The following is a 19143-nucleotide window of genomic DNA, read 5'->3' as shown; positions in this document are numbered from 1 at the left end:
ATAATTGGCGAAGAAAAGTGAGAAATAAGGTTGAAAACAATGGATTATCCTATTGGGCTTTGTACAGGCCAATATGGCGCCAAAAAGGACCCCACAAAGGGAAGGAGGGGTCTGAAAATTTGAACCCCATCGTTTTTTATCTAAGGGGACCCTATTGAAGCCAAAACAAAAAAAAAAAAAATTTGGCACGCTAGTCCTACGGGAGCTGTGTCAGTGACATACCGTACCACACTAAAGTGTAAAAACCTGAAAAAAAATCAAAATTTTCAGATACATCATTTTGCCATGTGATCTTCCCTCATGTCCAATATGCTACACTTGGTAGAATCGCATGTGATTGCTCATAATGATTGACGCTGAAGTGTAATGATATTTCGAGTGTCTTGTAATTTCATTCTTTATACCTGACACTGCCACTGACTGTCTCGCATTGTAGTTTATATAGACAGCCATAAGAACTGCCCCACTCCACAATATAATCATATTGCCATGAATACTAACCGCTCCCAAACAGGCAGACTGAACTTGGACTTTGAGTCTGACGGTTGAGCGAATAAATTAGCATGTCCTATACAATTAAAAATCATTTTGCACTTTGACACGGGAAATAGTTATCAGGGCGCGTCTTTGTTAGCGGGGAATACCACGTTTGTCTGGTTTTAGTGACAGTTTACAATATGAACAGCTAAATGGTTTCACTTCTGTGTTAAATATTATTTTATAAAAACGCTATTTGACGATGAGATATGCAAGTGGAACTCCTTTCTTTTTCTACGCATTTCTTACCAAATGAAAAGTGTGAATTTGACTGACGAAAATTAATGTTTCATTTGGAGTAGAAGTTTGGCTTTGGTATATACGACGCCTTCATACAGTGCACGTCCGATGTAGATTACTAGAGGCAAGCACAATTCCCTGCAAGTAAGTGCCATGATATTAATGCAGACTATCGTCTTTCTTTCTGGTTCCAACATACTACATCAACTATTACGAGTCATAGTCCTCCTTCTACCTACTACTACTACTACTACTACTACTACTACTACTACTACTACTACTACTACCACTATTACTACTACTACTACTACTACCACTACTACTACTACTACTACTACTACTACTACTACTACTACCACTATTACTACTACTACTACTACTCCTACTAATACTACTTTTACTACTACTACTACTACTACTACTACTACTACTACTACTACTACTACTATACTACTACTACTACTACTACTACTACTACTACTACTACTACTACTACTTCTACTTCTACTACTACTTCTACTACTACTACTACTACTACTACTACTACTACTATTACTACTACTGCTACTACTACTACTACTACTAGTACTACTATACTACGCCATTACACAAAAGAAGAAACTCCCAGACGACCTCAGGTAGGGGTGAAGGCAATTTATTGCCATGACCGAGTCGGCCATGAAGTATGGAACGCCATACGACTTACACATAACATATAGTGGCGTGACCACTTTTTCTCATTCCCGTGATTATTTGAGAGGACATATGTTTTATATAAGCAAATCCAGAAATTTATACAACCCAAGAATTGACAGCCAAAACTTAAAACTTAATACAACTCTACACATGAATTACACTATATACATTTACTCCTTAAGTGAAACAAACTGATCAACCATTTCAATCTTTCTTTACCTTCTGCAATTACTAACTGTACAGACTACCATCTTTAAAAAGTAAACTAAGACAACTGGTAATTGAATAGCTTCTTGACATAAATATATGTCTTTCAAATAACAACCCAAAATGCACATAAATAGGCATTATTTGGTGACACAACTAAACTCTATATCTGGCTTAAACTTATACTCAATTTAGAGATTATACAACTTAAACTGTTTATAGTTCACGGCTAAACTATGCCTAACCTATTACATAAACCAATCCGCCAAGTTGGTATAAAATCAAAGTCAATTATTAATGCCCCAAAATGGTACAAAAACAATATCAAAAGGCATATTATTAGTTAAACAAAATGCATACAGGCCTTGACGTCAAACAAAAGATAAATAAATGTACATGTACATGTATAAGCTACTAAACAATCAAAATACACAAGCCACCTTTCTCTCCGTCTTCCTCAAAAGAAGAAATCCGTACACTCTATACAAGTACGTAATACATTCACGACTAAAAGAAAAAGCCCGCAGCAAGACCTACACACATATGATAATCAAGTTCCATATGATCCAATATCTATTTACTTAAAACAATAAAAAAAAAATCTGAAACAAACATAAGCATGTCAAAAAGGGGACACAAAGTAAAATAGGAAATAAACATAATCACATAATTAACCAGAATGAAAATAACTAAGCTCAATTGCATTGAAGTACCGGAGAAAAAAATCACTATTACGATCCTAACTGTGCTTAAACAAATTAATCACTACACCCTGCACAGAGGGCACCACGCTATAAAACATGTAAAAGACTGTATCTGAAAAGAACAAAATGGAAATATCAGGTACCGACAACATAACATCACGAAAGTCATGTCATAAATGCAAGGGCGTCACATAGGCAGTGACATAAAGGCAAATAAAAATTAGGTAGCAACCATATCAATATTTTCAGTTAAAAAAAACATGACAAAAAAGACAATGTTATCGCAGTTATCATAAGGACAAGCAATAAAAAATCAACAGACAAGTACATCCATTAAGCAAGACATCAGAACGTCTGCACAATCGTTCATTCCTACCAATTATTAACAAACGCAACAACCTCGCAACCAAGGTAATGCAAATCCACATGAATCAACACAAAATGTAACAAACAACCATCATCAAAGGTCACGAATAATAAATGGTTAACAATCAGATATAAACCAAAAATCTGAAAATAAAAGAAATATCTAGCGAGACATTGTATAATAAATTGTAAAAGCAAAATAGCCGGGAAACGAAAGTTCAAGGTTAAAACTTGTGGAAAACAAGGTTCAAATCATCAAAGTCCAGATGAAAAAAGTATCAGCGCTTTAGGCTGACCTGGATAGGCATCAATCAAGTGGGGTCAAAGTCTGGTACCAAAGTCCAGTAGAATGTGTGGGAGGGGCTCTTCAACGAGGTGAGGCCAACGATAATCATGGAATATTCCTGACTGTCTACCGGGTACAAGACGTTCTCGACCTTGGGACAGGCAGCCAGAGTTTCCTCGGACAAAAGATCCAATCCGTCTTCCAGTGAGGGCGGTCGGGGACCACGGTTCCAAGGGGTAAGACTCCAGGTAAGGTATGCGTCACAGCAGGTAGGACCAGGAGAGGAAGACGGGCTAGGGTCCAGCACAGAATGACCAGCGAAAGAGGCCTGTCGATGACAATCATAGGATCTGTCATCAAGAGTGACCATGTGGCTAGTCACTGGAGAAACCAACGAAGAAGCGCCTGTCACAGGGTCGGACCTGCCATTGTCTCCAACTGAAGGCCAGCCAGTAAGGTGAAGATCAGCATCGTCCAGACGTGGGCCAAATGGATCACGATAGTTACCATGCATGATGTCTGTAGTTGAAGCAGGAACATTGGCATCAGGAGGATATGTAGGCTTAAACGTGGCGTAGTTGTCATGGTAACGAATGTCGGGAACTGAGCACACGGGCTCAACGACACGAGAGGCGTGCGAGTTGCGATCTATGAACATTGACACGGACCTAGTAGTGACGGAGGCATGTCGGCTACGCATCTCTGGAGATGTCCCGTACGAACAGTCAATGCTGTAGTACTCTTTGTAAGTACTCAAAGCGGCTAGAGAGTTGTGAGAGAGTTTACATCTGCTCGAGCTGCCATGATACGATTCAACGACCGGTTTGTTGACTGCGAAGAGACCTGTTGTTCGTGTACGATCAACAACATGGTTACGACAGTACGACTCGAATGCTCGTTTGCGAGGAGCATAGTAGCTGCGATATGTGGCACTGCGAGACGAATCGGAACCCGGAGCGTGTTTGGTACGACTATCGCGATTCGAATCAGCTATGGTCCAATCGATATTGTATGTAGTATCTGAACGCTTAGGCGTGCAACAATCTGTTCTACGATTCACTTGTGAGTCACCGTCAGGGAAAGACAGAACATCAGAGTGCGCAACACCATCGTCATATGACGAACTAACAGGCCCAGAGCTATGCTCAGTAATAAAGACCGGAGGACCTGGAACATTTACATGTTCCTCTTGGGACCTGCAAGCAAACCGACAATACACAGCCAAGAAACCAAACGCAACAGGATTGTTGTAAACATCTATAACTGTATCAGGTAGTTCATAGGCATGGGGTGTACTTGCAACACAATTTGGTTTGCAGTAGACCTCATGATACGTGTCTGAGAGATCGTGTTCAGTGTTACATGTAGGTATGATGTCATTTATGGTTATACCTTGTAAGATTTTGACATTGTTGTAGGCATGTATAGACATGTTATTGAGATCAACTGATGAATCAACCTCACTTTCATCTACATTCATGGTTTCATGAGAGATGTTGTCACTTATCATTTCACCAGCACTCTCAAGTAAGATGTTATGACATATCATGTCACTTTCACTCTTGTCACCTTCACTCTCATGTAAGATGTGATCATCACTCATGTCATCTTCATTCTCATGTAAGATGTTATCACCAATCGTCTTATCTTCATTCTCATGTAAGATGTCATCATCACTCACCATGTTACCTTCATTCTCATGTAAGATGTTATCACCAATCATCGTGTTATCTTCATACTCATGTAAGATATTGTCATCAATCACTGTGACACCTTCACTCTCATGTAAGATTTTATCATCACTCGTGTCGCTTTCATTCTCTTGTAAGATATCACTCATCATGTCACCTTCAGACTCATGTAAATAGTTATCAGTATCACTTATCATGTCACCATCATTCTCATGTAGGATGTTATCACCAATCATCATGTCACCTTCACACTCATGACAGGTGTTTCCTTCACTCTCATATGCAGACTCATGGTAACCATGGTTATTGATACTGAGGGGTGCACCACACTCATGTTCACTCACAGTCATGTCACAATGGGAGAACGCTTCGCTCACCAGGCATGCATTGGATGTACATGTATCAACAATTGCACATTCAATCTTGTTCTCAGTCTTGTCATCAAGGCAAACTATTGAACTATCCGGCTTTCTCTCATGTTTGTGTTGTACGTCTAAGCTACCATTTGTATGCTGTGGTTGTGTGAGATCTGTAGGCTGGTGTTCATTTGAATCGTGGTAAATGAAATCAAGTCCCAAGTCACCGAATGTTATTAAACACTTGGAAGGCCAAACAATCACATCGTTGTGCTCCATAAACGGTGCACCGACGAGGATGTCACCTCGGAGACCAAGACCTACAAATGCATCATCTGCAATCACTAAACCATCAAACCATAGATTATAATCTTCGTATGATAACACAAAAGAACTACTGCCAATCACACTCGACCTGGGTGTGGGGAATCCCCTAACCAAAGGAATGTTTTCATCAGCATCAGACTCAGAAAAATCAAAACTGTCATAGTCAACATCAAATTCAATAATAATACCACAATGGTCAACAACTGATTTGCTCACCACATTAATGGTATAACCACTTCGTACCTCTACTTGTACGAAGCAATCACTCTCCTGCTGCCCCTGCACGACAGCAGGAAAATGGGGGGCTGGAGCGCATCGCCTCTTCGACGCATCACCAAGAATGGGCCCGGGCATAGCAATGGCGCATCGCTGCGTTGATGCAAATCCATACATCTTCAGACGTATGTGGGACTACGATTCACCTAAGAAAAAGAGCTAACCTGACGTTATCACGAAAAAGTTACATTCGAGCGCCCGGTCCCATGGATTAAATAAAGTTCCCTCTGTGCTTGGAATAACACTGAGTTGAATGGTCTAGGTTCAGATCCCGACGGTGCCACCACGCCATTACACAAAAGAAGAAACTCCCAGACGACCTCAGGTAGGGGTGAAGGCAATTTATTGCCATGACCGAGTCGGCCATGAAGTTTGGAACGCCATACGACTTACACAAAGTCATATAGTGGCGCTACTAATACTACTACTATTACTTCTTCTACTACTACTACTATACTGCTGCTACTACTATTATTACTACTACTGCTACTACTACTATACTACTACTACTACTACTACTACTACTACTACTACTACTACCACTATTACTACTACTACTACTACTACTGCTGCTACTGCTACTTCTACTTCTTCTATTACTACTACTACAACTACTACTATTACTACTACTATTACTACTATTACAACTACCACTACTAATACTACTACTCAGTGGCGTAGCTAGGATTTTTTTCCCGGGGGGGGGCACTGGGGGGTCCTTGCTTGTTCAGGGGGGCACCGGCCATTTTCCGGTGTGTGTCTATGTGTCCACAAGGGCGGATCCGACTTTCGCCAATAGGGGACCAGGCCAGAAATTATCTTCACCTATATCAGTCACTTCTTAGTTTTATTCTTATAAAACAACATAAACATAAAATAATCTCATAAGCCTTATAAAAAGTGCGAGCGCGAAAGCGCGAGCGATTTTTTTTTTTACTTTACTTTAATTTTTTTCCTGAAAATTTAATTTTCTGGGCAATGTTATGTGTGATCCTGAACAAGGTTCATATGTACCCCCAAGCGCGAACAGAAATTTTTATCAACTGTTCTAGCATTATCGAAAAGGGACCTGTTAAGGACTGCTTACAGTTACCCACGAAGACGGTATATATTTCAATAATGCGAGCGCGAAGCGCGAGCAAATTTTTTTGACATTCCGACCTAAAAAAATGGTCATTCTAAGCAATTTTTGTATTAATGAATGGGATAGGTATGTAACTAAACAATTGATGTGAGCGCGAAGCGCAAGAGGAAGAAAATTGAGATTTTAGACCTAAAAGCGGGACACTCTATTCATATTTTGTAAGTCATAAGTAGGATATAGTCAATTGGGTATCATTAATAATGCGATCGTGAAGCGTGAGCAGACAATTATTGATATTCTGATGTAAAACTGGATATATAAAGAACATGCAGGCTATCGCGCGTGTTTTATATTTAGACCTAAAATCTGGGCATTCTGAACACATTTATTTTAATGGAACATTATGGAATACAAGTAGACAATATAAACTTGGCAAATCAAACAATGTGACCACGCAGCGTGAGCTTAAAATGCTGATATGTAGACCATAAAACGGACATTTTACAGAGCACCTTAATTTGTAAATGAAAAAAATAATGAAAGTTTGATGTCCGAGCTAAAATATGTTTTGCATATTGACTTCAAAACTTGCTCCACATCAGCCTATTGAGCAAGATATAAATCCCTTAGAACAGGCAATTATGGCGCGAAGCGCCAGCAAAAATTCTATATAGTAACATGAAAATATTTTTTTGTAATTGCAAGTCTTCCCCTCACATTATTTCATTCGCTCGTCTTCCTCCTCTTCTTTTTTATTCTGTCTTTCTTCTTCTTTTCCTTCTTTCTTCTTTCTCCCTTTTTTCTTTTATTTTTTGCTCTGCAAATTTTTTTCTGGGGGGCACCTTGGGGGGCACACCAAATCTCAGGGGGGGGGCACGTGCCCCCCAGGCCCCCCGTAGCTACGCCACCGCTACTACTACTACTACTCCTACTAATACTACTTTTACTACTACTACTACTACTACTACTACTACTACTACTACTACTACTACTACTGCTGCTGCTGCTACTACTACTACTTCTACCTCTACTACCACTACCACTACTACTACTACTACTACTACTACTACTACTACTGCTACTACTACTGCTACTACTTCTACTTTTACTACCACTACCATTACTACTACTACTACTACTACTACTACTACTACTACTACTACTACTACTATTACTATTACTACTACTACTACTACTACTGCTGCTGCTGCTACTACTACTAATGATAATAGTATTATTACTACTATTACATGTATTATTTCTATACTACTACTACTACATGTACTTCTACTACTACTTTTCCATTACTACTTCTACTACGACGCTAACAATACAATACTACCACATCTACTTTGTATGAAACGCTCAATTTTTAATCATAGGGGTTAGATCCGTTGATCATCAAATTTTATCATTTGTGTGTAATGTATAAAGTTTTAGTAGTTATATAAGTTGATACCAAAGAAAAGTTGAAATTTCAATTAAAAAGTGAAAAATGGCAAGAAATATCACCCTTTTTTTAGGGGTTGGATTCATTTCAGTTGTTGCAAAAGGGGCTATATCCACAAATGTAATATTTTCGAAAAATGCAAAGACATGCAAATGTCCTAGATATCCAATTTTATGTTCGCATATGGTAGTACATCATGAAAATCTTCTTTCGCACAAGAATATTGCAATATGGGAGAATAAAACAAACATGGTTTTCTCGGAATGGTATAAAGTAGATCTAACCCCGTTTGCAAACAAGCTATTCATATTAACCTTCAACTTAAACTTCTACCACACATATTACCGTAAATGATAACAATACTAATGCACTACTTTCAGGCGAAAATATTTAATGTTCAAGTCTAGCTCAGGAAAAAAAAATGTTGATTTGAATCAATAGAGAAAAATCAGACAAGAGTATAATGCTGAAAAATTCCATCAAAATCGGATGTAAAATAATAAAGCTATGACATTTCAAAGTTTCTCTATTCATTGCTATTTTTGACAAAATAGTTATATGCACAATATTAAATCACATGCAAATGAGAGAATCGCTGATGTCACCTCATTCATTATTCTTTTTTTATTGTTTGAATAATAATAATAATATAGGATATTTATATTGCACACATTTCCACCTTGTGAGGTGCTCAAGGCGCTCCTCTATTACCCGGCTAAGCTAGGCGTTCATAGCGCACACAGCTTCTTAAGGAATTACTTCCTACCGGTACCCATTTACCTCACCTGGGTCGAGTGCAGCACATCGTGGATCAGTTTCTTGCTGAAAGAAATTACGCCATGACTGGGATTCGAACCTATGACCCTCTGTTTCAAAGTCCGAAGACTAATCCACTGGGCCACAACGCTCAATTATAAGATATTTCCAGATTTGACAATAAAGGCCAATTTGAATGAAGCATAAAATTTTATACAATGTTATAGATCCACATGTTCAGGGCGAAATAAAACTTATTTCACCAAAAAATCCAATATTCCATAATTCATATAATGAAATACAAAAGAAATAGTGAGTGAGTGATGCAATCAGTTCCCTCATTTGCACACTGACTAGGATGTGAATACAAATATTTTTTTTTAAATAAGTAAAACTTAAAAATGTCGTAACTTTCTTATCTTACATCCGATTTTGATGAAATTTTCAGTGTTGTGCATGTTGGATTTGTCTCTTTTTATTCGACTTTTTGTTGGAGTGAACTTGTCTTTTAAGCAATGTATCATTATCTTTCCAGATCAAAGCTTGTTATCCTGAAAGTGTCGCCTGATTCCGTCAACATGCCCGTGGCTTTAAGTGAGTGGAGAGTCCGAATCGGAACTTTTATCCATAGGATAAAAGAATGGGTGGTCAGAGAGATGAGAGAAGAATTGCTTAAAGAGCGTATTCAGAGGTTAAGGGTTCTTTGGAAACGACTGAAAGCGAAGAAGGATGATTCTGAAGGAGGGTCGCAAGATCACAAGCCCAGACAAGATGAAGTGGATTCATGTGATTCTTCGTTGGTAAATCAACAAGGCGATGCCGAACCAAGCACTAAAGCGGGTCAAGATTCACCACAGCCGTGTTGTGTAGGGAGTGATACGTTACATCATGAACCATCTGGTCAAACGGTTGGTAACATTTGTGATCATTTCTTAACAAAATCATTTCCATGGGGAAGGTAAACTAAAAGAGCATGAAATGTCTGAGATGTCACTTTTAGAACAATGGAATACATACATCTTCTTAGCACTAAATAGGCAATGGAAGCGAAAAAACATTATAACCTCAGAGATCATTATCTGTTTTACTATTCCCCTCCGGCTCTTATCCCATTAACATTTCTTCTTCCTGTTTTCTTACTCTTCATTTTATGCCTGTCCTATCCCCCTCCCCTTTCCCAGCATGACATGACAGCTTAGCCATATGGCGTTCTTCGACAGCTCTGCGCCCGCCGGTAACATGACATGCTTTTTTCTCAACAGGTTACATCTCAGACAGACTCCACTTCATTAAGTACACCGACACATCCAACCTCGGGAGTTTGCCTATCCCGCCCCTTTCTGTCTTCCTTTCTGTCTCCTTCCTTTTATTTTTGCTTTCCTGTTATTTTCCTATTGTTTTCTTCGTTATTGTTGTCCCTTTCTCCCGGATTTGGTATTCCCGTTTCTGTTTCTCTTCCCTTCCTTGTCGTCTTTCTCTTTTTACTTTCACTTTTTCTTTCCACTTTCCTTCCCTTTTCCCGACGGGAGCGAAGTTTTAGAGAGTGTCACAACTCCACAGCCTCTGCCTCAAACAACGGCTCTGGCACGAACGAAGCGGTTAATGAACAGTTACCTCAGCAGCCTAATCTACAAGAGTTAATGCTTGTTACTGCTGGGGATGTGGAGCTCAACCCAGGCCCTCGTGAATGGTAAATACAGTTGGGATTATAGATTAAAAAAATAATTTACTTAAGACAAATGTGTATGTGGTAATTTTATCAAAGTATTTACATAAGCATATCCTCAAAAGATAGAATGATATGAATCTGTACTTCTTGCATCACATCGACACCATGTGTATTGTGTATAAGCTACAATACGTTTTGACTTGTTGGATCATGATATCCCAATTACATACCGGTTTGACTTCATTAAATAATGAACTAGAAAAAAGAAATATTAAATAATGGCACCTTACAAAAAACTATTGCAATGTGTCCCTTTTACAAGTTTTACCAGACCGCTACACTGTGAAAAAAAGAGTAAATTTACGTTGGTCATTTTTTTGTTGGGTAATATATACGTTGGTTATTGTTTTGTTGGGCATTATGTGCCCAATACTTAGGCAAATTTTTACTCTGCCGCTGCCAAAATACAGATGTCCAATTGTTGGGCTAGTAATTGCCCTGCTGAGTGGTAAATGTTGCGAAACTTTACGATCACGAGTTGCGCTTGCAGCATGCTACACACGGTCGATAAGATATGGAGGAGCTTCTAGATGACTGGGGGCTGGGGAGCCTCGCTGAATCTTTCATAGATGAGTTGCTTAAACGTTTTTTTAATTTTTTTATTTTGGACTTTACGTTAAGCATAATTTGTAAGGAATTTGTCAGAATAGGCCTACATACATGACATATATCTGACGCTGTTTTGTTTTTGCTTCACTCAATTATGCACTTGCACTTGTATGCAGCGTTATTGTGCATGCAAAGCACTTTCGGATAAGGTCTCCGGATCGACACGGACCAGGTACACGAAGTGAGTGTAGGCCTTGCCCAGATGTTGGGTTAATAACTTTATTAAAAAGTTGGGCAAATTAATGTCCCCCAAAATGTAGTTCAAAATATTACCCAACAGTTGGGCACATTAATGCCCCAACAACGTTGGGTAAAATATTGCCCAGTAGTTGGTAGGGTTGACTATCGGCCCAACGTTGGGCAAAATATTGGGTAAAATATTGCCCAATTTTTTTACAGTGTATATGTTGTTTTATTGTATGTCATTTGTCGTTTTCCCCTAGCATCCCACTCCCTCACTCAGAGGTTAAAAATTCATCTATGTTGCTGAAATATATACATTTTAATCAATGATCTTTAAATCTTAACATGAGCCCATTGCCCCTCCCCCAATGCTGCTCGATTGATAGTACTCTTCAAGAAAAGGAACTTGTATTACTTGCGAAAGAGGTTCCTGGTAACGTCTACGACGAGTTGTGCATCGGTCTTGGCTTCAGCTACACAGAGGGCCAGAATGTTCTGACAAAACGTCTCCTAGACATCCCAGGAGCTTTGATCGAACTGTTCTGTAGATGGAAAATCAGGCAGAGAGATGGCACAGACTGCAGGGCAGTACTTGGAGGAATTTTGAAAGATACCAACATGGGTTCGCTTCAGAAAAGGCTACTGGAAGGTGACTACATTGTTGTATTTTAGCTATTTTATCAGACTAAAACTGTCTTCATCGTTCGCTATTTATCAGTTAGAACTTCCAACGTGTTTGACCCTGTCTAAAGTATTTATAACTATCATATATCTTGATTTAACTCAATTAAAGAATGCTACATGCACAACACAGATGAGTCCAAAAGAATAAAAAAAAATCCGATTAGAGTCATGTTGGATTTGGGTCATTATAGGATTTTTCTTCATTGAATGATCTTGTAACTTCTTTTAAAATTTTCTTACTTTTATATATCACTACTTAGTAATCCTATATTTTTCAACGTATGTAATACACTGACCCAAGTTGCACTTAACTTTCAAGTAAATTTTTACCAGATTTAACAATTTTTTCCATTGTTTCTTTCGAAAATACAATAAGGCATACCGACGACAGTGGTTTACCGTATATGGTCGGGTATTCCAATACTGTCTTCCTAAACAAGCTAAAGCCATGCTCAATGCAATGGCCTTGTAAATGTTGGGATAAGATTAACATGCTTTATCCGCTGTCCTTCATTTTACGACATATTTTGGTAAATTGCAAGCTTACACTCCACTAAATAGCCGTTCTTTTCATTTTAGCCCTTGCAACTGCTCATAAAAAATAACCTGAACTTATACACGGCCTTTTATAGCAAGCCAAATGTATGTATTTTATTAACATTTTTGGTTTGATCGACACTGACTTTGTCACATTAATGTTGTACATTGGATGGAGTATGTAAATATGTGGATAAATAAAACAATCGTGTTGAAAAACATTTCAAAAAATTTCCATTTCTTTCAGGAGAATATCTTAAATCTGAAACTGAAGAGAATGGTGAGTACGATTTATTTTTTCGACAAAAATGTATCATGTCTGTGTTCTTCAGTGTCAGTAATATCGGTTAGAGATAAAACGAGCTATCTTTTACATTACCCTTTTAACCTTCTTTTAGGCTTTTTGATCATAGCTGTGAGATGGTAAAATGGTTTATCTTCGAGTTTGACCAGTTTATCTCAGTTACGCCGTTGTCGGTAATATCGTTTGGAGATAAAACGAGCTATTTTTCTTCATTAACCTTTCAACCTTCTTAAGTGAGGCTTTTTAATCATAGCTGTCAGATGGTAAAATAGTTTATCTTCGAGTTAGACCAGTTTACCGCCACGTCACAGCGCGGTTGATCTAAATTCTCTCCGACGCGAGCGTGGACGTCGAGCAGCAACGCTGCAGCTACGTAATGAAGGTACACGGACACGCGTATTAAATTATTTGGACACTCGCCAGGCCTTGGACTCATGAGTGTCGATCGGTATTCCTGATTGGGGGGATGATTGACACAAATGTTCTTGTGGATGGGGATCTTTCAACATTGCCCCCACTAAAATCACAAGTTGGGACATTTGGGAGTGGTTGATGTGCATGTTGTTCTTGGAAATTCCTTCATTGTTGCAGCGTACTGTACTTGTATTTTTTTTAGATCTAACCCGACTGGCAATATCTTTTTTCTTCTTAATGCATGATGATAAAATGCAGATTCGGACAAATTAAGACTAACACAAATTACAAACCGTGTGCCTTCTAGAGCGCCACCGGGCTTACCGTCATTCCTTTGACGATTTCAACCCTGGATTTTAATATGTTTTAAATGCTTTATAAGTGCAGGAAACAAAAACTAACATAAAAACAATCAAAACTCAACATCATGTTATGATATTTCTCCATATCTTGAACCATCAGTTTGTAATATCAGCTGATACATGTGTTAAAATGAAATTTACGTACCGCATGAGTTTGATCATATACAATGCAAAATTTTCATCTCTTTTCAAACTCAAAAGAGATTTCTTTTTGCCAAAATAAGAAAAAATCTATCGAGTTTAGTTATTCAAGTCCTTAACAATAACAAGAATAACATGGAAAGAGAAAATCCGATGTTCATATCCGAAGATACGCTTTAGATCGAAATAAATGATTATTCTTTGTGAAACCAGTAATTGATTTCACCTATCAAAAATTGTAAAAGTATGATCATATTATATTGAGCTCACTGAACCTCAATATTTTCATGAGAGGTATCTGATAGGGTCACATGATAAAATGTTCAATATTAATTACATCCAACCCCATACAACAAAAGCACCATACATATGAGCTACTGATCACCAAACGACCATTATGACTTTATAAAAGTGAAATGTTTACATTTGATATGGGCTCACTCTTTTATGACTATAGGCACCTCATTTCCACATAGATAGGTAATGAGGAAATCAATGCTCTCCTGCAAAATATTATTGACCAAAACTTATCGTTCAATTTAAGGTATTTTGATATGCGAGTAGGGGTGACTTTCGTTTTGTGCACATGTTCATTTTTGGTATATTCTTGTTCAAAGGTTTACTGAATGCCGAACTTCATAACAATACTACCATGACATACATCGGTAAAGTGTGTATAACCAGTCAAATGAATGAAGTGATTAGTCTATACTCTATGGAAACGCAAAGGTTTTTTTTCTTGGAATAAATAACAAAAGGATGAAATTGCACAGTGGGTGTGGCACATTGCAACGCAGTTGAGGCGTGTTTGAGTCATGGAGCTCCGAAGCCATGACTTCACTCGTCGAACAGCAGGAAAGCTCCTTTTACATGTGGGGAGGGGTAAATCTGAGAAAAGTTATTTTTACTTTTTCAAGATCTACCCCCTCTGGGATTTACGTCCATGTGGGTTTCCCCGTTTAACTCGCAACCCTTTTAGTCCCGTTTATTTTCCACCCTTTTAATTAATGATTTATTAAAATTGATTTCATCAACACTGATGGGATAGAACACCCTATCAACAAAATTTGTTATTCGTCGGGGTCCTTTTATGCCATGTGTTAATATCATATACATAAACATTTCATTTTTTTCATTTTGAACCTCCACCCATCTGTTTAGAAGTCCTGGAAAAGAATGTTTTTATTTCATAACAATATACAAAAATTGCGAGGGAAATAAACTGATTGATGACATAGTATAATCATCGTGATCAAACTTTTCATTTTTTCATCATCATTATTATATTTGTCTACCTAAATTATTGGGGGATGATAATACAGGCCATCCTCAACTTGAAATATTGGGGGAATACATCCCCCATCCCCCCCGTGATTGACACCCATGCTTGGACACTTCATATTTGGCCATGTCGACATGAAATGTTTAATTACTCGACTTGGCAAGATAACGTACCTCGCCATGTCGACATATAAATTTCTACAAGTCGACTTGGCGAGATACGTTATCTTGCCATGACGACACAATAAGGCCAGTATGTCGACATGGCAAGATGAATTGTCTCGCCAAGTCGTTGATGGAACTTTAAATGCTCCGTAGTTATCCTATTACTTTTAACAATACAATTTCATTATCAAACTAGAAAAGTTCGACTGCGCGCAATCGATGAGTATGCCTTCGTTCACTATGTATTTAAACCATACGATAATACGGTAAAATGGTCTAAAGAGAAGATAGACCATTTTACCATAGTATGACAATAGCGTTCATGGTCTATTTAGAAGATAAACCATTTTACCATCTTGTAATGTACAGTGCGTATCAAAAAAAGTTTACACTTTGAAAAAGACCTGGGAATTAAAAAATATACAACATGTGGGTAATTTTTTCACTTATATTCTTGGGTTTGGGTCTCATCTATCCAATTGAAGTAAAAGTGTCGACAGAATGTTACACTTGAGTGAGCACTTTCCATTTTTGTAAAGCTCGCAGAAATCTGTTTGCGCAGAAATACTCGTTTTCACGCTGTGACAAGGAGAGAGGGCGAAATCAATCTTACCCTGCGAAACATTTCTCATACATTTTCCTTGCCCTTGTAAGTTAATTGAAATAAAACAAATACATTCAAGCATTTTCTAACAATTTTGCCACCCAAACTGAAATTTAAACACTAAGCACAACCTTTACCCTTTTTGTGCCAACTGGATCTGAGGACATAAATAAAACTGAAGAAAGGCTTATATCAGACATCTCCAACATTTTTTCACTAAGTTTTTTATCATTAAATTTGGTTTACATTTCATTTTTCGTTTAATACTCGTTTGTCTACACTTTTCCAAACCTCCCAATTATTAACAAAATGAAAATCAAGCCTACGCCATTCCATGTAAATCACAGCTCAGTATAAAACAATATCGTCACGATGGGCCTTGGTGAGTGGGGGAGCGGGATGGGCGCAGTGCACTTTTTCACAGAACAGCGATTTTCGAGATAGAACGTTTTACCATCTGACGGCCGACCTATTGTCTATACAATAGTAATAACTTATTTTCTCTCTAATGTTAACATTATATGCTTTGCAAAAGAACAATACCTTTAGCATTGGCTTTGTGAATTATATTTCAGTTATTCACATGAAGTTATGCTTTTTCATATTACCTTTAAGTTTGAAAAAGAAAATGTACAATTTTTCAGTACATATGGCAAAACAGACATTCTAGCGATTGAAAAAAAAAAATTCGAGCGCATTGATTAACATTACAATAACGCAACAAAACATAAGCAAGCGAAAAATGTGAATTAAATATTAAAAAAGAATATGCACCTATCAACTTTAACCGCCATGTCGAGTCCTCGACCACTCATAATGTTTTGTTTCCGTCGAATTTCTTAAGTAAACACATATTTGTAATGTAGTCTAGAAAAGTAGACCCACTTGAATGATAACATGGTAATGAACTACTCATTGCATTTATAGCGTAATAATTATGTACCACGTAGCAAAACAATTAATAGATATCTGATAACGTATATTTTAAGACTATGTATTAATAAGACACAGTCAATGAGAGACCACGCACAGTTCAAACATCCTTTAATCTTTATGTACCCATTTTCTTGTATAAAGATAAGATTCTGCACTGTGAGTTCTAAATGAATCATTAAGAATATTTCTGACACATTTAATATGTAGACCTGGGTTTCATATTTAAAGGCGGAAAATATCATTTGACAATTATTCCTTAATGCAAACTGGTTGAATGCATGGACATTATTGTGAGATGCCCTTATGACCAACCGGGGGGGGGGGGCACTTACATTGACGAGTGGATACCATGCGCGACCAAACAAACACGTAAAAAGGATGTCTTTTTCAAGACAGGGCACGTTACGTACGTAACGTGATAAAGGTGTCTAAAACACAAAAATAATGAAAAAAGGGTATCTATACACAACAAAAAAGTAAGTCCCCCCTTGAACAAACATCAATAATTTCCGAACCAATGCGAGTTTTTGATATATTTTTTACATGAGCGTGTAGGTAATTTTATAAGCTACCCTCTGAGTAAATGTTATGGACGTATTTGCTTCAGTGAGCACCATCGCAAGGCAAAAATGTCACTTTTCAAAAGTCACAAGCCAAATATCATGACTTTGATTCCATTTTAAAGGAACTGATTCCACATTCTAATCATGAAAAATAGTCAGAAGGCTTGTAAAAAGTACTTTCTACAAGACGATACAACTTTTTGGGCTGAATTTCACTGTTGAATAAACACAAGTCCTAATTTACTATAATTTGATTTGTTTACATATTGTTATCAATAAAAATAATCGAATAAGATGACAATTATTTTTGGGAAGAGTATCTTCAACAGTATTCATCGTTTCATCGTTTCATGATTCAATAAACATTTATTGAAAACAAAACATACGATTTTCAAATATCAAAGGCAAGTATTGTGTCATTTTGGTAACTGAAACTGATCTTTTATCATTTTTTCGTTATGTTCATGAGCAATTAACATGCTTCAATGATTCAAAGGCGTTTAAACATTCACGCTTGAATGAACATGTGGAATGTGATTAGCTCTTCTTTACGTTATTGGAAAAAATGCAATTTGTAACTATGGATATCTGTCACAAACCTGCTTGCATGGTTCATTTGATTTTATTTTTATAAAAATCTCGATGTTTAATGCATCGGTGAGCACACAATATTCGAAAAAATATGCAAATGAAAAGAAAGTTCAAGGCATTGGCCCCACTCTGTGCCGTATCGAATTGTTATTTTGGTGATCGCGCCTTTTTGAAAGTGTTACCCTGAAGTCATGTGCGAAATTTCATGAAATAACTGTTGGCAGAAGTAACAAAAACGTTCCATGAAAGAAACCCTTATTTCCTATTTGCTAAAATTTGGACTTCCTCTCTCATAGACTTGTGTTCATTATGGGTGAATATGTTTAAGAATAACCCTTAAGACCCTTAAGAGTAACCCTTTATTAAATATGGTGGAACTTTTTTTCAAGGCTGTCGTTAGCAATGTCATTTGGCAGTAATGTTTATCAACCTATGGGCAGAATTCTGTAGAAAAAATGAAATCGATTTGTTTATTTATGGATGAGTGGGCATGCATCAAAGTGAGATAATGGGTATTTTCAATGTCACAGACTGATTTTAAAGGGTAATAATTTGAATATTGGGGGCAATTCGGTTTCAAATGTGAATCTAATTGCTGTTGTTTTTATCATCCATCATTTCTATCACCACACACTTTCCGAATTTTAAACATTTTCATGGTTGAGCGAGCACGATCGAAAACTTAGCAGTGGATCCAGAATAAACAAATGGGGGAGGGGCCTATAATCAGGGTAGCCACCAACATTTTCAAATTTTAATAAGACCTAACAAGTAGTAGAGGATACTACCAAAAACCCCTATGAAGATGTGTCACAATACAGGGGCCACGGAACGGTTTTTATGTGTCGGGGAGGTGCTGAGCCAAAAGTGTGGGGGTGGCGGCTGACCATGCAAAACATCACAATCGTATGGTCAGTTTTACATTTTTGTACATGCTTTTGAAAAAAAGTGGGGGCCCCCAAACCCCCCCTGCTTATGCGGCCCCTCCAATATTGTGCTCACTCAACCATGAACATACGATATCAAAATTGTGTGTGCAACAGCTAAATGATGGATAGTAAAAC

General features: G+C 37.6%; 1 protein-coding gene across 1 annotated transcript in view; it reads left to right on the top strand.

Moving 5' to 3' along the window:
* Positions 1–766: 766 nt before the first annotated feature.
* LOC121421199 overlaps positions 767–19143 on the top strand; it is a 34743-nt gene continuing 16366 nt past the window's right edge. The window contains exons 1-5 of the mRNA XM_041615862.1: positions 767–921; positions 9512–9884; positions 10239–10666; positions 11884–12146; positions 12966–12998. Of these exons, the coding sequence (XP_041471796.1) occupies positions 9555–9884; positions 10239–10666; positions 11884–12146; positions 12966–12998 (1054 nt within the window). The 5' untranslated portion in view covers positions 767–921; positions 9512–9554. The remainder of the gene's footprint in view (positions 922–9511; positions 9885–10238; positions 10667–11883; positions 12147–12965; positions 12999–19143) is intronic.

The sequence above is a fragment of the Lytechinus variegatus genome, chromosome 9, assembly GCF_018143015.1.
Source record: "Lytechinus variegatus isolate NC3 chromosome 9, Lvar_3.0, whole genome shotgun sequence".
Classification (NCBI taxonomy): domain Eukaryota; kingdom Metazoa; phylum Echinodermata; class Echinoidea; order Temnopleuroida; family Toxopneustidae; genus Lytechinus; species Lytechinus variegatus.
This window is presented reverse-complemented; position numbering and strand designations above follow the sequence as displayed.